At 47.9% G+C, this 23642-nt stretch overlaps 2 protein-coding genes across 3 annotated transcripts in view; one reads left to right on the top strand and one right to left on the bottom strand.

Annotated features, from left to right (window-relative positions):
- Window positions 1-1025: 1025 nt before the first annotated feature.
- On the top strand, window positions 1026-7608 carry RBM15B (RNA binding motif protein 15B). The gene has a single exon (XM_030811679.1). It carries the CDS (start codon window positions 1152-1154, stop codon window positions 3825-3827), a length of 2676 nt encoding a protein of 891 aa, XP_030667539.1. The 5' UTR covers window positions 1026-1151; the 3' UTR covers window positions 3828-7608.
- Window positions 7547-23642, bottom strand: part of DCAF1 (DDB1 and CUL4 associated factor 1) — a 97231-nt gene continuing 81135 nt past the window's right edge. Inside the window, exons 20-24 of one of the 2 annotated variants that reach the window (XM_012498720.2) lie at window positions 22920-23024; window positions 22628-22701; window positions 22013-22114; window positions 12797-13049; window positions 7547-8534 (exon numbers count right to left, since the gene is read on the bottom strand). In XM_012498720.2, the coding sequence (XP_012354174.1) occupies window positions 8476-8534; window positions 12797-13049; window positions 22013-22114; window positions 22628-22701; window positions 22920-23024 (593 nt within the window). In that variant the 3' untranslated portion in view covers window positions 7547-8475. The remainder of the gene's footprint in view (window positions 8535-12796; window positions 13050-22012; window positions 22115-22627; window positions 22702-22919; window positions 23025-23642) is intronic. The other variant, XM_030811676.1, reaches the window with a different exon arrangement.

The following is a 23642-nucleotide window of genomic DNA, read 5'->3' as shown; positions in this document are numbered from 1 at the left end:
GGTGTGCTCTTCCCCATCGCAAGGATTCTGTGCCGGAAATTGGGTCAGGTTCTACCATGGTTTCAGCAACTGTCGTTGGAGAATGAAAGCTTCCTCAATGGGCTTGAGCACCTGGGCACCCTTTCCCTCACCTCACCTGGGGAGAAGAGGTCCTCCTGAAGGTGATGAACAGGAGGGTACTGGCCAGCGAGGGTCAGCGTGGAAAGCTGTGATAACTGCTGGCACTATCTGTGCATAAGGCCTCTTCATCCTTGGCTCTTGTGGCCCTACCTTTTCAGCCTGCTGTCTGCCCAGATGCCCACAGAAGAGGGTGGGACCCAAGAGTGGCGTTAAAGAGTCTATTCCAACTCCATCAACTGCAACTGCAGGTTTGTCTCTGCTTTCGGTTATTACCTGCGTGACAGCAATTGTCTTCACGGCTTTTTCAGGGACTGCTGCAGGTGAACCTGCACGTGGAGGATGCGCAGAATGTGGGCCTTGGGTCCTGGACAGGGGCTAAGGATAGGCATGCATTAGTCCTTGGGGCTGTCAGCCCCGGATCCCAGGCAGGAGATGCCAAGGAGGGTGATGTGGGGTTTGCTCAAGCCTAGTCCTAGGACTGAGGGGATACTACATAAAGAGACCACTGACTGGGTCAATGCCCCAGACCCCAACGCCCGTGGAAGCTGCCACTCCTGCTCCAATCAGCGCGGGCTCCAGCGCCTGCAAGAGGAGATAGTTGGACCCAGAGCGGCAAAGCACGCCTGGGAACACAAAGCGTTAGGTCGTCCCGCCGGCCTCTCAGGGTTCGCTACACTCGGCATAGCCTCAAGCATCGGCTATGCGGGCCGCGCGGTGGCGCCAGAGCGCGCGGCCGAGGCCCACTCACCCGGCACTCACAGGGTCACGTGGCACTGGGCGACGCAGCGCGATGACGCAGGCCCGGCGCGGGTCTTGCTCCGCCCGCCGCAGAGTCACGTGGCACGGCCGGCGCACCTTGATAACGTAATGCCCGGCCCCCTCGGCGCCGCTCCCGCCCCGCCCCGCCGCCACCGCCGCGCCGAGTCCTTTTGTCCAAGATGGCGGCGCCGGGGGCGCTGCCTCCTCGGCCGCCGCCTCCGCCGCCGCCGCTGTGAGAGACTTACGGGCCGCCCGCCCGCCGCGCCAGCGCCATGAAGCGGCAGAGCGAGCGAGACTCTAGCCCGAGCGGGCGCGGCTCGTCATCGTCGGCCAAGCGTCCGCGGGAGCGCGAACGGGAGGCGGAGGCGGGCGGGCGGCGGGCGGCGCACAAGGCCTCTGGAGGCGCCAAGCACCCGGTTCCAGCGCGGGCCCGCGACAAACCCCGCGGCAGCGGAAGCGGCGGGGGCGGGCATCGCGACGGCCGCGGCACCGGGGACGCGAATCACCGCGCGAGTAGCGGGCGCTCCTCGGGCTCCGGCGCTGCCGGCGGGGGACGCGGCGGTAAGGCCTCGGGGGACCCGGGCGCCTCCGGCTTGTCGCCCCGCGCGTCTCCTCTGCCGCCGCCTCCGCCACCGCCTGGGGCCGAGCCCGCGGGTCCCGGCTCATCCGCGGCCGCCCCTGAGTACAAGACTTTGCTCATCAGCAGCCTGAGCCCCGCGCTGCCCGCCGAGCACCTCGAGGACCGGCTCTTCCACCAGTTCAAGCGCTTCGGCGAGATCAGCCTCCGCCTGTCGCACACGCCTGAGCTGGGCCGTGTGGCCTACGTGAACTTCCGGCACCCACAGGACGCGCGCGAGGCCCGCCAGCACGCCCTGGCCCGGCAGCTGCTGCTCTACGACCGCCCGCTCAAGGTAGAGCCCGTGTACCTGCGCGGCGGCGGCGGCGGGAGCAGTCGGCGAAGTAGCAGCAGCAGCGCCGCCGCTTCCACGCCTCCCCCAGGGCCGCCCGCGCCCGCCGACCCGCTTGGCTACCTCCCGCTACACGGAGGCTACCAGTACAAGCAGCGCTCCCTGTCCCCCGTCGCTGCCCCGCCCCTGCGGGAGCCCCGTGCCCGCCACGCCGCCGCAGCCTTCGCCCTGGATGCCGCCGCTGCCGCCGCGGTGGGACTGTCCCGGGAGCGGGCCCTGGACTACTATGGGCTGTACGACGACCGTGGGCGCCCCTATGGCTACCCAGCTGTGTGCGAGGAGGACCTGATGCCTGAGGACGACCAGCGGGCCACGCGCAACCTCTTCATTGGGAACCTGGACCACAGCGTATCTGAGGTGGAGCTGCGAAGGGCCTTCGAGAAATATGGCATCATCGAGGAGGTGGTCATCAAGAGGCCTGCCCGTGGCCAGGGCGGTGCCTATGCCTTCCTCAAGTTCCAGAACCTGGACATGGCCCATAGGGCTAAGGTGGCCATGTCGGGCCGAGTGATTGGTCGCAACCCCATTAAGATAGGCTATGGCAAGGCCAACCCCACCACTCGTCTCTGGGTGGGTGGCCTGGGACCTAACACGTCACTGGCGGCTCTGGCCCGAGAGTTTGACCGCTTTGGGAGCATTCGGACCATTGATCACGTCAAAGGAGATAGCTTTGCCTATATTCAGTACGAGAGCTTGGACGCAGCCCAGGCCGCCTGTGCTAAAATGAGGGGTTTTCCCTTGGGTGGACCAGACCGCAGGCTCCGCGTGGATTTTGCCAAAGCAGAGGAGACTCGGTACCCCCAGCAGTACCAGCCCTCGCCACTCCCTGTGCATTATGAGCTGCTCACAGATGGATACACCCGGCACCGCAACCTGGACGCCGACCTGGTGCGGGACAGGACGCCCCCACACCTTCTGTACTCAGACCGAGACCGGACTTTTTTGGAAGGGGACTGGACCAGCCCCAGTAAAAGCTCCGACCGCCGAAACAGCCTTGAGGGCTACAGTCGCTCAGTGCGCAGCCGGAGTGGTGAGCGTTGGGGGGGAGATGGAGACCGTGGTTTGCCCAAGCCCTGGGAAGAGAGGCGGAAACGGAGAAGCCTTTCCAGTGACCGTGGGAGGACAACCCACTCCCCATATGAGGAACGGAGTAGGACCAAGGGCAGTGGGCAGCAGTCAGAGCGGGGCTCCGACCGCACCCCTGAGCGCAGCCGCAAGGAGAACCACTCCAGTGAAGGGACCAAGGAGTCCAGCAGCAACTCCCTCAGCAACAGCAGACACGGGGCTGAGGAACGGGGCCACCACCACCACCACCACGAGGCTGCAGACTCTTCCCACGGGAAGAAGGCAAGAGACAGCGAGCGCAATCACCGGACCACGGAGGCTGAGCCCAAGCCTCTCGAAGAGCCAAAACATGAGACCAAAAAGCTGAAGAATCTTTCAGAGTACGCTCAGACACTACAGCTGGGTTGGAATGGGCTTCTCGTGTTGAAAAACAGCTGCTTCCCCACGTCTATGCATATCCTAGAGGGGGACCAGGGGGTGATCAGCAGTCTCCTCAAAGACCACACTTCTGGGAGCAAGCTGACCCAGCTGAAGATCGCCCAGCGCCTTCGACTGGACCAGCCCAAGCTTGACGAGGTCACACGACGCATCAAGCAGGGGAGCCCCAACGGCTATGCGGTCCTCTTAGCCACCCAGGCAACCCCCAGTGGGCTTGGCACTGAGGGGATGCCGACAGTGGAGCCTGGTCTGCAGAGGCGGCTTCTCAGGAACCTGGTTTCCTACTTGAAACAGAAGCAGGCTGCAGGGGTGATCAGCTTGCCAGTGGGGGGGTCCAAGGGCAGAGACGGCACAGGCATGCTCTACGCCTTCCCGCCCTGCGACTTTTCCCAGCAGTACCTCCAGTCAGCACTAAGGACATTGGGCAAGCTAGAAGAAGAACACATGGTGATAGTCATCGTCAGAGACACTGCCTAGCCCAAGCGTGTCTTTCCCAGCGTCATGTTTGTGTCACAAAAGCAGTTATTTTAAAATCTGATCCCCTCTCTACCCTACCACTTTGGTTTGAATTATCTCCTGGGTTATTTTGGTTCATTTGGGTGGGGATCAAAGTCCTGTCCACCACCAAAACTAAGTTCTTAGATTTTGGGGGATTTTTTTTTTTTTAAACGATGAGAAGGGAATCCGGTTATGTTGATTTCTAGTGTGCAAGATACTGTCTGCTGTGGTTCTGTATTTTTTTATTTTTTGACCAACTGTATGGAAAGTTGTCAGTAAAACCTTTGACAGAGGATGGATTTTTAAACCTGTTCAGAGTCCTGGTTTAATCAAGCTAAGAATCGAAGACTTCCCTAGTGCATGTACACGAATGCCCTACGTCATCTTTGCAGCACCACTGCTGCACGGGTCACTCTCGGCCTCTCAGTTCTTCAGGCTCAGTCTGGACTCTACTCACACTCGTTTTTATCTTGGCTGACAGCAGGCAAGCTTCAGTTTGGGCTCTGGACGCCGCCACACAAGCTCGAGTAGAGCCCCTGCAAAGGAAGGGATGGGGTGAGCCCAAGGCCTGTGGTCAGCAGCTACTGGTTTTTTCTGCCTTAAACCGGGTGTGTGTCCATGATCAGTTTGAGCTGTGGCTGTTTGGGACAGAGTGCCCACTCGGCATGTTTGGCAGCGGGTAGCCTTCAGCAGCTGTGTAGTCTTGTACAAGGAGAAGCTGTGCACTGTTGATGCCAGGCGGTCTCGGGGCCCCTGATCTGTCCAGGCTCCTGGTTCAGCCTCCTTTCTAGCCTCACTCAGCCCAGAGATACCCAGTGTTGGGAGACAGAGTTGCCTCAGGTTTCCAGGCGCCCGGGAGTCCAAATACTGGAATGGAGGGTTGGAGGCAGCCTTCCTTGGATTTACTCATGAACTTTGCCTAGATGTTTGTGATTTTTGGTTTTCTGTGGTTGTTCAGGGCTGATGGGTAATAGAGCAGGCCCGTGCCCAGTCATACCTAGAGCTTTGTGGGGGGATACTGAACCTCTAGACTGAAGTACTTACAGGGGAGCACAGTGGACTAGGGGATGCCCTTGGTAATGACGGTTTCCTAGGTGCAAGATCAGAGCATGTGCCTACACCTTGTGCCCTGATGCCGAGGTGGAGACCATTGGGAAATAATAGATATTTTTCTGGGGGGAAATCACAAGTCACTGAGGTGTTTGTTTGTTTGTTAGGCAGTGCTAGAGCTTGAAGCCACTCAAGCCAGTTGGGGAGGAAACGGATGCGGAGGTACCCTCTAGCTGGGAGGAAGGGTGAAATTGTGTCTTCCCTGTCTCAAGTAAGGTAGTGCGGACAGTGCGGGCCAGGGAGGAAAACCAGAGCACACAGTTGTCACCATGGAACACCCCAAATGCCATTCTTCAGAGTGTCTGGCACCTTAGATGTTCAAACAGGGAACGTTGTCGGCTGAGGAGAACAGAAGCTCTGGTAAGCGAATGAGCCCCTAGATAACCAGGAACTCCAGGTTCTGCTGGCCGTGGCATCCTCTCTCCAGGTCTCCCTTACCAGAGCTGGGATGAGGTAGCATGAGTGACACCTGAGATTAGAGGCTGGGGCTCCGTGCAGGCTGTGGAGAGGCCACGCTGGTCCACAGGAACACTTGGCAGTGCTCTTGTAGACCCCTCGGTGATGTGGAATGGACAGGTGCCTCGCAAGAGAGCAAGCACGTTCATAACAAAACAGCAACACAAAGACATGTTAAGCATATTTATTATTTGCCTGTTTTTACTTGAGCTGTGGTCACAGCTGCCAGGTACCTAAGCAAGTCAGTCAGTTGGGTACAGCAGGACACGCCACCATTCCAGGGTAGCTGGTACCGCCAGAAACAGGAGTGGGTCTTGTCCTGTTGAAGGCACACTGCAGTGTTTTTCCTGTAGCTCTCCAACAAACGCCTGAGTCACAGGCCAGAGCTGCTTGGTATGTAAGTCCAAAACTCTGGGCTGCCTATCATCTTCCTTCATGAAGCAGGTACTCAGGACCCGGAAGAATCTACCTCCCAGCTTTCTGAGACAGAACCAAGTAAAAGGAAACATGCTAGAAAACGTGCCTGAAGACACTTCAACCTTTGCCTTATCCAACCCCTCTTCAGAGAAAGGTGTCCCATGGCCCCAAAAAGAACTGCCAAGTTTTGGTGAGGAGTAACACCCTGGGCATGGCATTCCTTCTCTTTCCTGGCCCTCAACCACTTCCTTCCTTTTGCTCTTAAGACCTAGCAGGTTCTGTGAACTCCCAGGCCTTGGCCAGCACTAGTTAGGGGTGGTCAGGTGGTCAATGTCCTGGTGATTTTATGAGACTGCCCCAGTGAGAAAACTCTTACTTCAGGCATCCAGTGCCCCCACCCGGGGTTCAGGCCCTGTCTAAGGTGTTGCTTAAAGACAAGAAGGCAACATCTGCCTCACTGGTGGTGTGCCACTGTTCTCATGCTGCCTCCTAAGTGACTCCGATTTTCAGCCCTGGTAGAATAAGGAAGACAGCTGATGCTTCCTTAGCCCCTTAGCACATGTTCCTGAGGGTGTGTTGCCAAGCCAACCTGAATTCTGCCTTCCTATTATAGTCCCTTTCTCCCCCTTAGAGACCTGTGGGTGCTCCCAGCAGAGTTGAGACTGGCTCCGTTGAGTTAATGACTAGAACATAGTGCTTTCACTACTTCTTGATTGTTAACCTGTTTTCTTCTGATGCCATCAGTACCAGCAGTCAGACTATTCCACTGGTTAAGTGTTAACTACCATTAAAGTGAGGCATGAGCAGAAGAGCTGAGTGAGTTCTCTGCTCTCCAGAGGACTAAGAAATACCTGTGTGACACAGACCCACTTCAGTGTGTACAGCAAATTCTATAGTGCTTCTGAGCCCAGCAGGGCTTTACCTGCCCTTGGAGAGTTTTAGCCATCTTGTGTTTTCTTGTTTACTTCACAACCAAATTTGTTCCCTCTTCTCTCTGTTAAGGGAGAGAAGTCACTTTAGCTGGATAATACCTATGTAACAAACTGAGCAGCTGTTATGTGGGCAAAATCAAAGGAAGAAAGAGACTATGGTCTTCTATTTATTGTGGGAAGGAAAACAGGGTGGGGTGGGTGAGTGAAAAGGTGGAAATCCCTGGTACTTTGCCTGGCGGTTACACATTTTAACCACAGGCCAATTTTAGGGGCCTCTGAAGTATCTTTCTACAAATGCAGACCAAGCTCCACTACCCCTAACCTGCCAGGATGCTCAAGTCCACTGTCACAATCCCTTTCAGAAAACATTAGTGGCCGTTGCCCCAGCTACATAGACGGCCAAAATGCTTTCACTCCTTAGCTTTGCCAACTCCATCCTCCAAAACTTCCCAGAATACCTCCCTTTCGAGTTCCACCAAATCTGTACTTGGGAGCAGCCTGCTGGATCCAGAACATGAGAACAGAGAGCTGCGTCCACAGGGGACAAAGCCCTGACCTCTCCTCTCTCCACATTACCCTTACAAAAACAAGCCCTCCCCATGAGAGAGCTACAGGGCAGGGGCAGACACTGTGAGTATAAGATACTTTCCTCCCTGGAGTGCTCTATGTGGGCAGAACATGCTCTCCCTGCCTCTCCTGGAAGGTGTCTTCTCTATGGCCTGGCTAGAGCTGCAAAAAAGGGACACACCCCACTTGGGTAAAAGAAAATAGGGAAAGGCCATAAACAAAGACAGACTTGTAGTTTATTTTGTATTTTTTTTTAAATAAATACACTTTACATTAAAGAAAAAGGCCTTTGATTTGTAATTTCCACATTGGGGAGAAAGGGAAGAAAAAAAAGATTTCTGAAAAACTGAATCACAAAGAAAAATAGAGGGAGTGAACTTATATCCTAAGTTCCCTCAACTCCACAAAACCAATATCCACAATGACCATGCTGCCCCCAAACCATGAAGGTAGGTGAATTTAGGCATTTACTCAGCAGACAAGAGTGCCTTCCTCCCCACCTCTGGCACGAAGGAAAACAAATTAACCTGACAGCATATGAGGCAACAAAACAGGTTAAAAAATCATATATTATATTTATAATAAAATATTCTTAATCCTTATCAATTTAAGAAATCACGATTTTCCTTTTCATTTAAATACGTATGTAAAAATGCCTCTATATTGTTCTTTAGACATCATTTTCTTCCAAAGAAAATGAAGTGCAGGGACAAGAGACCTGGTGGATATAAGTTCATACCCTCAGTTACAAATGCCTGTTTTTTTTTCCTTTTTAAAGTTTTATAAAAAACTATTTCTTGTTCTTTAAGTAAAGAACATTATACAAAGAAAATATATTGTGAAATACCCCAGAGACATGTTTTTTTTTTCCCTTGAAAGATATGTCCATCCTAGGAAATGGTAGGGGGTGGGGGTGGGGGGTTCAGAGTAGGGCCTAGTCCCTGTTGTCATTTTTGTGGTTGTTATTGTTTCTGGAAGGACTCTCGGGTGCCAGTGAGGCTCTCTAAGCCATAATCTTCTGAATGCAGGGCATGCAGCTCCTTAAAAGACAGACAGCCCTGGGAGAAAGAGAAGGGAATATGTTCTGAATTCATTTGACTCAGTTTCTCGCCTGCCAAGAATCTCTTCCAAGCAGTGATGGCTCCTCACTCATTCAGAGATAAGATGATGTCATCTTCCAAATCAGAGTTGTCAGAGCTGTCAGCTGAAAGGGAAGAAAAGGGAGAGACAAGATTACACACTAGGCTTATAGGAAGCTTTCATACAGAAGCACCTGTACTCACATACATTCATGCCCGAGCAAGGTTGACTACCGGTTTCCAGAAAGAAGAAAATACATCAATTAACTCCTTGGAGCTGGCTCTGGAGAATACTCCTGTTGCTTGGCAGTTGTATTCTCCCTGAGACCTTATGCTCTCCTAAGGGCCTAGACACAGTGCCCCTGCTTCCTGCCTGGGAGGCGCTGAAGGGATCAAGCGAGTGCCATCTGAAGCTTCCCCCCATGCCACGGGGCAGAGCTGAGGGGAGCAGTGAGTTAGCCTCCATGGCCCTTGGCCTCTGGTGTCCTTCAAGGATGGGCACAGGCCTGCCTGATCCCAAGAGACCACTAGAAAGGCAGGCTAAGACCAGGCAGAAGTGAGGCATGTATCTTTTCTGAAACACCTTAGTCACTCCCTTCAATCCTCAGAAGACCGACCATCAAGGCAGAGATAGTCTAGATTCACGCCTCTGTAATTTCGGAATATAGTCTGCAAATTATATTCCCAAAAAGGTGCAGGCCAATTTGCAGCAATACAGGAGAAGTAGCTACCCATCCAGAGGCAGGAGGCCAGCAGGAGCAGTGTGACGCCCTGGAAGACAGCACTGTTTCTGATGAGGACCCTCTCTGCTTGACAATCTGCCTTCTCTGGCAGCGCACAGACACATTAACACTTCTGGAAGGATCTGTTAAGGGGTGAAACTTAAGTGGTAGCAAAAAGGACCCTCAAGATGAGGTAGATACACCATGTCTGGCTGATCAAAATCAGAAAGAAACAGGGTACCTAGCTTGTAGGGACTCTAATATTCGCTGAGTCAAAGAAAAGGAAAGTTCTCAGTGCCCAATTTGATTACTCGTAGTTCAGGAGGCTATGAAACCATTTTAACTAGGTCCCCCGTAAAACAGACAAACCCTGAGCTGGAGGCCTGCAAATGCCCCGTGTGGTAAGGGGCAGCCACTAGATGCAAAGAATCCCTCATCAGCCTTTTCCAGTGCCTAAGAGAATCAACTCACGGACAAACAGAGAAAGAACAATTCATGTTCCCAAACCTTCCTTCATTCATTATCCCCAAACACAATTTCCTTTAGGAGGAAAACTGAAGTGGACAAAGGAAAACCAAGAAAAACATGGCAATGATACAAAAAAGTCTGGAAGTAAGCAAAAGAAATGGCTGACAAAACCAGTGTTCCTGGGTCTAAGTGGGCACAAGAGTGGCCTGACTGTATTGGTGATGTATTGGTGAAGAGTAGGAAAACAAGATGGAGACGGCAAAGAACTATTATCTAACACAGCTGAACAAAGCAAGCCTCAGCTCCTCTGCTATAAGAGCTCCAGGAGGAAGTGTCACAGGAGGGTGTGGGGCCTCCTCCCCAGAGCCAAGTCCAGCACTGTGTCCCCACCCCATACCACAAACTTGCCTGGTCCCTGCGGCAGCATCCGCAGCATCCCCCAGGACTCATGCTCTCCACAAGCCAATGATGCCAGACCCACCGGCCTGAGACCCTTCTGCCCAGCAGCTATGCAGCTCTTAAGAACTAAGAATCTTAACCACACTGTAGCACATCTAAGAACTGTAAATGCAGTTTAACGAGATCACAGCACAATCTTCTTTAAGCAAGTAACTGTCAGGCTCAAAGTCCGAGAGAAAACCTCCAGGGCTTGGGCACCAACTCCCCTCTGGTGGTCAGATCACAGGACACCTTTCTCTACCTTCCTTATCCTTTCTCCACCTTCCTTATCCTTTCTCCATTCTCCAAGTGTTGAAGTACCCAATCCCAAACCCTGGTTAGGACCTCCCATTCTGAAAGGTCGCTAAGGCAGACAATCTAGGTATAATTAGTCCCTGTAGTGTTTAACCTGTCACTCTACAACATACAGGTTTTGGAGGCAGGGCTGACAAGCAGAGACACATAAAGATCTCAGAATCAGGCCGGGCACGGTGGCTCACGCCTGTATCCCAGCATTTTGGGAGGCCAAGGTGGGCAGATCACGACGTCAGGAGATCGAGACCATCCTGGCTAACACGGTGAAACCCTGTCTCTACTGAAAATACAAAAAATTAGCCAGGGGTGGTGGTGGGCACCTGTAGTCCCAGCTACTCGGGAGGCTGAGGCAGGAGAATGGCATGAACCCAGGAGGCGGAGCTTGCAGTGAGCCAAGATTGCACCACGGCATCCAGCCTGGGTGACAGAGTAAGACTCCATCTCAAAAAAAAAAAAAAAAAAAGATCTCAGAATCAAGCTGTTTCTCTTCCTAGGGCCAGGGCTCTGCATCTGGAATCACGGAGTCCCTGAAGGCTCCAGGGCCTATGTAAAGGTACATGGGGGCACATGGGTGTGGTTTTCTATAGTTTCTATGGCTTTCACCCTATCCTAAAAGGGCTCTTCATAAGCCCAGTAAGGTTCAGAGCTACTGCTCTAAAGGATTAGTGTGAGGCAAAACCATGGGTGCCAAGAATGCTCTGCTTGCTGACAGCAGCTGGCTCTTCTATGAAACACAGAAAGAGCCATGGAGTGTGCTCCAGATGCCACCTCTGCATCTCCACCTCAATTCTGAAGTCCACTCTGAGACGTCCTCAAGTTGTGATCCATTATTTTCACATCGTATTTTCATAAAGTAACAACATTCTCACAACTGATAGAGTTAAAGTTTTCCAGATTACCTTTGGCTTGAAAGAAGGAATTTCCTGAACAGCTATAAGAGGCAGTAATTGTACAGGCCAAATACAAACTGAGTGGCTTTATATTCAAATTAAGAATGGAAAAATTAAAGTGATGTTCTCTGATTTTGGGAGCACCACCATCAGCTGGCCTGCTGTTTGCTGACCCTGCGAACCTGCCCTGCTAACTACTTGTAATTGAAAGGAGGTATAACTTGTTTCCCATGTCTCACTATTCACATGACAAAAACGTTCATTAAAACTTTGACCATGGCTTCGGCCTACTCCACTGAATCACCTCAGCCTCCAAGTATGAAAAAACAGAAGTTGATCAACAGCAGATGAACAGATAGAAGACACTCCCCTACCCTCCCACCCTCAAGCTTCCTCAAAATACAGCCTTGGTAAGAAGATTCATGTACAGCTGCAGAGCTAATAGGCTCTTTGAACTATTTGCTGATTTCTGCAGGATTCATTACCATAGTCAGGGGACAACTTGACTTCAGAAACCTAATGGGAAATAACTAGAAAAACTGGAGTTTGTTCTTCAAAATTTGGATTAAGAAAAAAAGGTAAATAAAAGGAGGTGAATAAACCAGAAGCCAAAGGGAAAATATTTGTCCCTTGGCCGTTAGGAGGGATTAGCCAAAGGGAAACAGGAAAGGGCTCCTCCACAAGAGGGCCTGCATTTCTTTATAATTCAACCCAAAAAGAACAGCACCCCATGAGGGGCTGCTTCTGACTGATTCTAGCTGTGCCTCTCAGCAGAGAGCTACACTTTGGCCTTTCATTCTAAGGCTAATCCTCTAAAGCAGGAGTTGACAAACTACAAGCCCACCACCTATTTTTGCAGAACAAAATTTTATTAGAACACAGCCACAATCATTCATTTACGGATTGTCTATGACTGCTTTCTCACTACAACTGCAGAGTTGAAGAGCTGCAACAAAGGCCATATAGCCTACAAAGCATTTTTTTTTTTTTTTTTTTTTTTTTGAGATGGAGTCTCATTCTATTAGCCCAGCCTGGAGTGCAGTGGCACAATCTCGGCTCACTGCAACCTCCGCCTCCCAGGTTCAAGCGATTCTCCTGCCTCAGCCTCCCAAGTAGCTGGGATTATAGGCATGCACCACCACGCCCAGCTAATTTTGTATTTTTAGTAGAGACAGGATTTCATCATGTTGCCCAGGCTGGTCTCGAACTTCCGACCTCAGGTGATCCACCCGCCTCGGCCTCCAAAGTGCTGGGATTACAGGCGTGAGCCACCATGCCCAGCTGCATAAAATATTTACTGTCTGGTCTTACAGAAAAAGTCTGCCAATCTCTACTTGAAAGATAAGAGATGACAGCCATTTGGTTGGGTTCCACAGTCTGATAGGAGAGGAGGGCAGAGATGCAAAGGTGCTTTGCCTCAAGAGACCAGAGTAGTGAATCAAATTATGGGGCACAGAACCGTGGTATGGCTTGCCCTCTTAAGTTGTATGGGCACAAAAGAAGGGATCTTGCCCTGGGTGCCAAGGCTCAGCCTGAACTCTGCCCTATACTTACTGTCCCCCAGGATCAGTTCCACTTCCTCATCTGCATCAGAGTCTTCATCCTCCCCATCCTCTCCCTCCTCTAGAAGATTTGCTAGCTCCTCATCAGAGGGAGAGAAGTCATTGTCCCCATCTTCCCCTGCGTTCTCATTATTGTCGTCCTCCTCCAACTCCGCCTCCAGCAACTGGTCAGTGTCAAGCTCATCTAAATCATCGGTGTCATCATCATCTTCATCATCGTCTTCTTCCTCCTGTTCTTCCTCTTCCTGGTAAGAAAGCATAAGGTTCATTAGTACAAACACAGAGGCCTGACCCATGTGGGCCACATGGCGAGTCGACCAAAGGGACAGGGTAGGAAACAGTCAGTAGAGGGGATCGTGATCTAGACAAGCACAGACTTCATGAGCCAGCCAGACTTTTCAGTGACGGCTGAGATAGGCACACATGTCCCTCAAGATGGTCAAAGCACCTCTCAAACAAGGATTAATGGTCACACCCCTTATGCAAGGAAACAGACAACTCGCTTCACAGAAGTCTCTGCCATCAATATTCTAGGAGCCCAAGGGGGCTCTTCTTTCTCACCTGCATCAACCAAAGCAAGTGAAATCAGCTGAGGCACTAGAAAAAATCCTTTTACCTGGAATCTAAAATGCAACGCTTTAACAAAATGGAAGAACACAGCTGCTCATTATCTCCTCAGCCCTTCAAGCTCTTGCCCTTGATCTTCTAACCAAGAATGTGGATAAGCTCCTAACCATGCTATCATAAACATTTGATCAGAACAACATTGCAACAAAAGACTTAAAATATAGAACACTAACAGAAACCCGTATTTCCTGTTATAAGCCAAAAAGAAAAAAAAGTATGCTAGAGAAACTATCTTTCCATTCTTACAAGAACTTGCCAAAGGTAAGAAAATTACCAGAACATCAATGAAATACTTTGTTCTAGGGACCCTGGGCTTTGTAAATGGTACATTCTGGCATCTGCCACAGATTTCAGGTTTGCATTACAATTGCAACTGTTTCTCTTCAAAAGGGAGAGGACACAAAGATACCTCTTTGCTTTGACAGGGATAACAGGCATTCCCAAGTAAACGTAGCTGCCACTCAAGACACTTATCTTGCTGCTCAAACATCAACTGTCAGCCTTGCCAATAGCAAAGGATTCTGATTGTTACAATAATAAAATGTAAAATTCATTTAATACATCAACCTAATGAAAGTCAAGATGGAATAAGCCCAACATAAGCACAAAAACATTTTTTTTGTTTTCATTATTTTAAAACTTATACTGAGTGGTTACATCTTTTTTCATTTTAAAGGTGTTACTGCCTGCCAAGCACTTAAAAACCAAGCATTTTGTGCTTACCCAGCCACTAGAAACCAGTGTGTAACATAAGCTGGGATCATTCAGCAGGGTAGCTCCGCTTTGCGGACTTCTGGTAATTTTGGAACCACCATTAGTGACTTTTTGATAAACTGTGTAATTCAGTAATTTAGACTCTTCAAAATTTCTGCCAGTTATGTTGGAAAAACTGAGCCCCTTTTAAATACCTAGTACTCTTAATACTTGTGCAAGTGCATGTATGGTCTGTACCAGATTTTGTGGGAGCATTTGTGTATGTGCCAACACACACACACACATAGAAGACCTGAGACTATTCCATAGCCTTGGCCACACATCCCCTCCAGAGGTGAGTGGATAAATAACTACTAAGCATTCACCCACCTCAAAGGAACTATGTGTGTCTGGAGTCAACAATGATAAACTGAAACACAGACAGGCTCTCAGTCCCTGAAAGCACATAAGCTCATACAAATAACTGGGAAAGGAGAGCGGGGTCAAAATTCAGGGGAAATCATCCAAGTGCTTACCAGATTACAACTTTTGCCTCTTTTTCCAGGCATATTTTCATAGACTTGACCAAAATTAGCTAATCCACTAACAAAGTGCCACAGTTAAAAATAAGTAAAGAAGAAAGTACCCAGGGCCCTGTGTCTCTTAAGACTTCATGGACAGAACACTTATATTTAAAATTTAAGATAGCACAACTAAAGGTCCACGGTTGAGTGGGTACATGAAAGGTTAAACTGTTCAAATAGGCATGGGCTAGCCAGAAAATTCATGAAGACAATTCTCTTTCATTTTGAAGAACATCAAGGCTTAGCTGATCTACAAGAACTGAACAAAAAGCTTCCATATCAAGAGCAATCCTGGAAAGTTTTCAAGCAGGGTCTAAGCTTTGAACTAGATACCATTCCAAACTCTTCCTGCAGCAGACAAACCCAAATTTTACTTAATTTTATAGCAGAAGAAACAGATGTATATATATTCATCCCAGAAGGCCACGAACACATCATATGTGACCATGAGAGAGGAGGGGAAATTAGTAGGAAAGAGATCTACCTGAATCTCAAGTTGAGCACCTCATTTTGTTGTCTCTACTTTGTATTTAATGCCCAATGCTGATTTCTCACCACGTATTTTATCACACATGGACATAACCATAAACTCACTTTCCAAATTTTAAATCTGAAACCGGGATCATGAAGCAGAGGCTCACAAGACCCATCCAAAATGCTGTGGCAGAACCCAAAAGAGATTCTAGGAAGCAATTTTAGGTGCATTCTCTGCTGGTCAACTAACTGGTGGCATGAGCCCCTCTCCTTCAGATCTAAAGAATAAAGCTTCCAATAATGAGTGGTCCAAAAAGTAAAAACTAAAAATAAGTATTTAATGAAAAAGCAAAGCTTAGCTGGGCACAACGGCACACACCTGTAGTCCCAGCTACTCAGGAAGCTGAGGCAGGAGGATCACTTGAGCCCAGGAATTCAAGGCTACATTGAACTACGATTGTGCCACTGCACTCCAGCCTGGGCAACAGAGTAAGATCCCATTTCTTTGAGGGAAAAAAAAAAAAACCAAACAGGCTGGGTGCAGTGGCTCACACCTGTAATCCCAACACTTTGGGAGGCCGAGGCGGGCAGATCACGAGGTAAGGAGATCGAGACCATCCTGGCTAACACCGTGAAACCCCATCTCTATTAAAAATACAAAAAATTAGCCGGGTGTGGTGACGGGCACCTGTAGTCCCAGCTACTCAGGAGGCTGAGGCAGGAGAATGGCATGAACCCGGGAGGTGGAGCTTGCAGTGAGCCGAGATCGCGCCACTGCACTCCAACCTGGGCGACAGAGCAAGACTGTCTCAAAAAAAAAAAAATTTTTTTTGCTAGAATCCTGACTCAACTCTGACAACATTTAGAAAATGTTTTGGATCCAGGGATATTGGTTTTTTTTTTTTTAATCCTCTAAGACTTCTTTTAGGGCTTAGAGGAATTCAGGGCCAGGCCATTTTAAATTAAGGTACTAATAAATTTCCCTACAGAAAGAATTCTAAAACTCTTCTCTCCTAATTCCACCTACATCAATTTCATGGTTACCCAAAGCCCCCAAACCCTGCAGATAAACAACTCACCCCTTTCCTTTACAGAAAATAGGTCAACTGGCATAAGCTCCCTCCGCTGCTCTCTGGTCCCCTCTACATCTAAACCTGCCTTCAGCCCTGGTCAAAGGAGGAAGCATGCTGCCCACTCCTGCTCTGGATCTCGGCCAACCCTGAGACCCTATTACCACAGGCACTTTTCTCATCCCCACCTCACCACCACCTTCACACTGGCTTCTCACCTTCTATGCCAAGAGGTTCAGTTCTCCCAAACCTAATAAGCTCTCCATCTACATAGGCTTCAGATGCCTTTTACCCACACTTTGGCTGGGCGCGGTGGCTCACACCTGTAATCCCAGCACTTTGGGAGGCCGAGGCGGGTGGATCACCTGAGGTCAGAAGTTCAAGACCAGCCTGGCCAACATGGTGAAACCTTGTCTCTAATAAAAATACAAAATTAGTCAGGTGTGGTGGCACACGCCTTTAGTCCCAGCTACTTGGGAGGCTGAGACAGGAGAATTGCTTGAACCTAGGAGGCGGAGGCCCGGGCGACACAGAGCGAGACTCCATCTCAAAAAAAAAAAACAGTCATTCAAATCTGATCCTGACCTTTATGTAACATGTCATATTTTGCTAAATGTATAAATGCCTACTTTTTAAAAAATACTTTTTCTGTCCTTAAAGGCTATAGGTTCACTTTAGGGTCATAAATGTTTGTGTTTTTCTTTCCTCACTGGCAGAATCTAACTCAAGTTACATTTTAATTCTTTAGGAAAATGAGCCTTTCAGGAATCAACACATTCAGCTCTGATCAGGTGTGTGTAATCAGTAAAGACTCTTACCATCTGCTTCTAGGCAGTGGAGAACACACAGGAAGCACAGCACACAGTGTGCCCCAGATTCCAAAATGGAGTGGAAAATAGCATTATTCCTTTGTTGAGTTTTTTATTATAAATTTAAGGTTAAGTATAATTAGCTAAAATGTATTGGCTTGTCAAAATCTAGGAGCAATGATCAATTACTTATCTTTGGTTTTGTAACTTTTCTAAAAGTCAAATCAAAGATGAGTGAATTGATTTCTAAAAACACAGGCACCAGGCTGGGCACGGTGGCTCATGCCTATAATCCCAGCACTTTGGGAGGCTGAGGTGGGCAGATCACCTGAGGTCAGGAGTTCGAGATCAGCCTGGCTAACATGGTGAAACCCCATCTCTACTAAAAATACAGAATTAGCCGGGTGTGGTGGCGGGCACCTACAATCCCAGCTACTTAGGAGGCTGAGGCAGGAGATTTGCCTGAACCTGGGAGGCGGAGGTTGCACTGAGCCAAGATCGCAACACTGCACCCCAGCCTGGGTGACAGGGCGAGACTCCATCTCAAAAAAAAAAAAAAAAAAAAAAAAAAACAGATACCAAACTTCTAATGGATAATAATGAGCTTTGATAGGTGACTAGCTTATCTCTGCTTTCATCAAATGCCTGAAGGCAGGCAGACTAGCAGCCTCGGGAACCAAATATTTATGGCTGTCCAATACATTGTGTAGGTTTTCATTCATCTAGATACAGCTGTACCTTTCATTCTTTCCTCTTAATCTCCAAACTTATTTAAGCATAAGGACAAAGGACAAATATTTTATGGCATGTCAATTATATCTCGATAAAGCTCTTTATGCTGGACCATTTTATTAGATGACAGCTGACCATTCAGGCTTCTGAATTTATTTTGCTATAATGAAAAGGCAAATTCAAAGGTGTTGGTCACAGGTGCCTGTATCCCTGAGCCATATAAGTCATATCTGGAACATCTGAGAAGACCTGAGAACAGATATCTAGACTAGGACAAAACTTTGAATAGCAAATGATTCATAGGAAAATGGAAAGTCTCTAGTTTTAAAATCAGGTGAAGCGTACAAAGCAAAGTAAAACTAGAGACTGGTTTTCCTACAAAGGAAAGTGAGTTTAAAAAAAATTCAAGCTGGCATACTGTGCATGAGAGGCAGTGGGAAGAAATCTGATGGAGATAGTAAAAACAGCCAAACTCCACAAGATTCTAGAAGGAGCATGGATCAACAGAATTAAGGTTACAAAAGAGACCTACTCAAATAGATACGGTATTATCCCACCCGAAACATCTCTAAATCAAAAATCAAAATGCCAAGGGCTTGAGGGGATAAGCAGTTCTCTAACAGAGGTGCTTCAAACATGAAATGCACCAGATGATCAGTAAGAGCTGTAATATCAGTATGGAGTGAAACATGCCTAGATCCTAAGAAATCTGGAAGCCACAATAATAACTTAGCCATGTTGCACACCTACCCTGCCACCTAGTCTTCTCTGAGCTAGAAAGCTTTCCGGCTCATCTACAGGCTGGGCTCCAGAGCCACTCCTTAGAGCCCTCTTGAGCCTGCCCCTCACACTCTTGGCTATCACACGCTGAGGCAGCCTCTTGCTTTCCTTCCTGCATCCAAGTCAAAAGTCCTGACCACTACCATATGCCCTTCCTAATCTCCTTCTCCCTTAACTTCTCAGAAGTTAAGCAGGACAAAAGAATAATAATTAGTCAGTCTTTTCCCTGACCCAAGCCTCCCTGGAGACGGTGGGATAAGAGGAGTGTAACTCTTAAATTATTCCCTTATTGTGGCCTCTTGCTTCCACAGCCGGCCACCAATCTCCAGTGCGTTTGCCTCTCACCACTCCATGTCTGCAAGAATAAGGCCAACCCAGAGAACAGCCTTCCAACTCCCAAGGTGTCTAGGGCGATCTCAACTTTCCTGAGTTGACCGCCCCCTCAAAGACAGACACCAGGCATCACATGGACCCAGGTGATGGTTCCCAGAGAAGACTGCCGCCCACTGCCTTATTAAATGCAAGGATATGGGAGGGCTGGGATAATGATGTTGACAAATAACCCAGTTTTGGCCTCAGATTTATGCTTCAACATGTAACATCCAAGAAGCCTGATTCAGAACTGATACCTGGTAGTGATGAATAAACCCATGGAGGACAAAGCAGTCGACAGCCACCCATACCATTGTAACGTACGTGCAAATGGCCTGACAACTGCAACCTCTGTATGGACTCAAGAATAAACTACATCTTGTTTCATGATAGCTAATGTGAAAAAGTAGGCATTAAGGGAGTGAGGTGTCTAAGGTAGCAAACTGAAGTGAGAATAAAAGAATAGGCAGTATTAAGAAACCCACTCAAGGCAACCACATGAAATTTGGAGGACCTAATACCAAGCTCTGCTACCCAGAAAGACTAGAAACATGTATAAGCTGTAACAGCACAGCACTCAAGAAAACACTAAAATCCATGTTACAAATAAATCAAAGATCTCAAGTATCCATCGGAAAACCTCTCCCTTCTACCCATATCTCATAACTCACTTGAGCTTTTAGACACTGCTGGCTCCTCTCACCCATGAAACCAAGGCCCCTATAGAGCCCATATAGCTGGAAAGCAGTAAAGGAAAGCCTTTCTACACTAGGAGATCCTTGGCAGTATTTGGTGAAGTTGTTTCAAACTCTACAGCCTAATTATCCTTTACCAGGCCTTGAGGAAGGCTCTGCTCTGATCCCACCATGGCCACCAGCTGCCCACCACACGAGAGTCTCCTCACTCTGCTCGGAAGCCCATTTCTGCAGATCATGAATCATCTCAGACCTCTAATAAAACGCATGCTTAGACAGTCAGAACAGTGAAGACCAAGAGAGCACACACAGGGGATTTTAGATTGAGTCTCTGTGCTAGCTTTTTTACCCAGGTGTATTTGATCCAGGTATACTGTGTCATCTTTGACGTACAGGTGATGCAATATTCAAAGGATTTGATTTACAGAACAAATTATATGCTCATAACCTATAATGCCCAACAGTAAAACACATAGCTAAATCTCAAACTAGCTAAATCTCAACAAAACACCCTTGCTTAGTCAGTACTAAGTCCCATTAGAGAAAAACATGGGTCCTTTACCCTAGTATTAGACTTGCATCCTTACAAAATTACCATTTTCAAATATTACCATTTTCAAAAATTCTTGCTTTTAAGCAAGTACAAGCTGTTTTGGAAGGACACTAAGAGAAAGCTATTACATTAGCCCTAACCACTGAGCATGATTTATCAAAAAGTAGGGGAAGGATGAGGGCAAGAAAGCTGTGGCAATGCAAACTGAGGGAAGTGTACTTTCCCCGGTCCTGTGATGCCACTGCTCCTCATCCAGAGCACCTCTGTGCCCTTAAAAAGGAGACAAAGCTGGCTGGGCACGGTGGCTCATGCCTGTAATCCCAGCACTTTGGGAGGCTGAGGCGGGTGGATCACCTGAGGTCAGGAGTTCCAGACCAGCCTGGCCAACATTGTGAAACCCCATCTCTACTAAAAAAAAATACAAGAATTAGCTGGACATAGTGACATGTGCCTGTAATCCCAGCTACTCAGGAGGCTGAGGCAGGAGAACTGCTTGAACCCCAGAGGTGGAGGTTGCAGTGAGCCGAGATCATGCCATTACACTCCAGCCTGGGCGACAAGAGCAAAACTCTATCTCAAAAAAAAAAAAAAAAAAAAAGGAAAAAAAGAGACAAAGCACCAAGACTAAAGAATACGATAGTGGGGGGGAAAATAGAAATGAACCCAAGAACTGGGGAAGAAAACATTTTTAGCTGCTTTAATATCTGAAGAGCAAAGTCAAATCCTAGTCATTCATTTTCAACTTTACAGTACTCACTCAGCAATGAATATTTCTCAGAAAATTAGACAAAAGAATCTGCCCTGGAGAGTGTACTCTTGGAAAGAGAATGTGGTGTGAGCCCTGTAGGCTGGAAAAAATCTGCTGAAACTCAGAAGTTTCAGAAACTCTTCAGAACCCATACTGACACACCACACAGGCAAGCACCTAGCATAATACAACCACAAATTAAAATTCCCTATGAAAACAAAATGCAAAGACTGAGGGACATGATACTATCTACCCACATTTTATATATGTTTAACTTCTCAAAAGTATCAAAATCTTATCTTTACCTATAAGTTCAACTCTTACCCTAATAATAGACTATGCCATAAAACTGAGAAAATATAAACCAGAACTTTATAAAGGTTAAGCCATTTCTACAGTCCATCTCAGCAAAGTGACTGTTCTGTTTTTTATTGACATTAGGAGTATAAAGGGATGCTTATCTGAAGCCAGAACAGGGCACAAAAAAATCTCTGAATGAAAACCAGAGATTGCTAGGATAAGTGCAGTGGCTCACGCCTGTACTCCAAGCACTTTGAGAGGCCGACGTGGGCAGATCATCTGAGGTCAGGAGTTCGAGACCAGCCTGGCCAACATGGTGAAACCCCATCTCTACTAAAAATACACAAAAAATAGCCAGGTGTGGTGGTGGGCACCTGTAATCCCAGCTACTTGGGAGGCTGAGGCAGGAGAATCACTTGAACCCAGGAAGCAGAGACTGCAGTGAGCCGAGATCATGCCATTGCACTCCAGCCTGGGCGACAAGAGCAAAACTCCATTCTAAAAAAAAAAAAAAAAAAAAAAAAAAAAAGCAGAGATTGCTAAGCTTTAAATTGCTCTGCAAATGGAATTCACGGGATCATCAGGTCCTGGTTACAATCTTGTAATAAAATTTCTTCTGAGTTTCAGTGATCAAGGGTACACGACAAGCCTTATGAATATGGCAACAGGTAGCAAAGGTTGAGTAGACCTTTAAAACCTCCTACAGCAAAAAGCAGAGCATAACCTCTATTAAGCACTGTTCAGCAGAAAGAAATCTCAAAGACCACTGACCTGGTCCTCCTCTTCATCCTCATCCTCTGCCAGACGCTGCCTGCCCACTTCATACAGCCTGCATACTGTGTCCATGTTCAGGGCATCCATGCTGCCTTGATTCTGAAATAGAACATCGAGTCCATAAGGAGCAGTTAGTTTGCAGAAGGTCCACATCCACGCCTCAGCCCTGAGTGGTGCCCATGACCTTGACCCTGTAATTATCAAAGCTTCTGATACCCGAAATTCTTGAGCTGACTATGAAAATGTTATACCTAGGACACATAAAGGGGAAGAAAAACAGAATGAAAAGACTTGGTGAGGAACCATCACCCTTGGAACAAACCAGTCTTGCTCTGGTGAGAGATCCCAGATTCCTCTGAGAAAGGGATGACAGTGTGAGTCCAGGAAAAAAGGAGACAGGATCCTCTAAGCTGTCTTATATTGGGATTTTCTTACTATTTCTCTTTGTACTGTACATCTCCCCAGCCCCATCAAATGAACAGGTTATCAATAATCTACCTTCAGGAATGTATTGACTTTACATCTTATATCAGACAGAATGTCTGTAGTACAACTTGAAAATTATCCTAAACATCAGAACAGAAGAGCAGGGCCTCTGCAAGCTCCCTTTACCTCAATGACAGCAAGATAGCAGTCTTTGGTGTCTGTACACAGGTCAAAGATGTTCCGTTTCACATCAATGGTTGCTGGAAAATAGAATGTGAGAAGACTGGGATTGGACTACTGCTGTGACCCTAAAACCTGTTTTTCCTCTAAAGGAATTCAGGATGATTGCTCAAAAGTATTTCCATAACTCCTCTGTTTTTCAATAAAAAATTACAGGCCTCCAGAAAATGAAGGATCTTAAATAAGGAACACCAAAACATGACAAAATGATCAATGTCTGTCCCCGCTTCCTGCTTACCTATAGGTTTGTAGTCAGTTGCATTAAATGTTCGGAAGGATGACCCAAAGGGGCTTTTCATCCTCTCTTCCATTAAGTCATCTTCATCATCTGCCTGCAACATAGCTTGAGAGGCAGTGGGGGAGGAAACACTATTAGGAGTCACAAACATCCCCTCTTCACAAGTGCAGAAAATGTTAATGGCCAATCAAAACAATCTACTTGCATATAGGTTTACATACAAATTCCCTTGTACATAAATCTACTCTGCATCTAGTTAGCTCCTCACAGAGCATCTTCCTTGCATATCCCACCTATTGTGACAAATAATACCCTCAGCCTCTCATCTACCTCCAAGAAGTGTTACTGTACTTACAAGGCTTACAACACCACAAGGGGACAAATGCAAAAGCTTTTTTTTTTTTTTTTTTGAGACGGAGTCTCGCTCTGTCGCCCAGGCTGGAGTGCAGTGGCGCAATCTCGGCTCACTGCAAGCTCCGCCTCCCAGGTTCACGCCATTCTCCTGCCTCAGCCTCTCCGAGTAGCTGGGACTACAGGTGCCCGCCACCACGCCTGGCTAATTTTTTGTATTTTTTTTTTTTTTTAGTAGAGACGGGGTTTCACCGTGGTCTTGATCTCCTGACCTCGTGATCCGCCCGCCTCAGCCTCCCAAAGTGCTGGGATTACAAGCGTGAGCCACCATGCCGGGCCAGCAAAAGCTCTTAAGTTCATAATGATACACTG

Source organism: Nomascus leucogenys, chromosome 4 (assembly GCF_006542625.1).
Source record: "Nomascus leucogenys isolate Asia chromosome 4, Asia_NLE_v1, whole genome shotgun sequence".
In the NCBI taxonomy this organism is placed as follows: Eukaryota; Metazoa; Chordata; class Mammalia; order Primates; family Hylobatidae; genus Nomascus; species Nomascus leucogenys.
The sequence above is the reverse complement of the archived record's forward strand: the minus strand, read 5'-3'. Positions and strand labels throughout refer to the sequence as shown.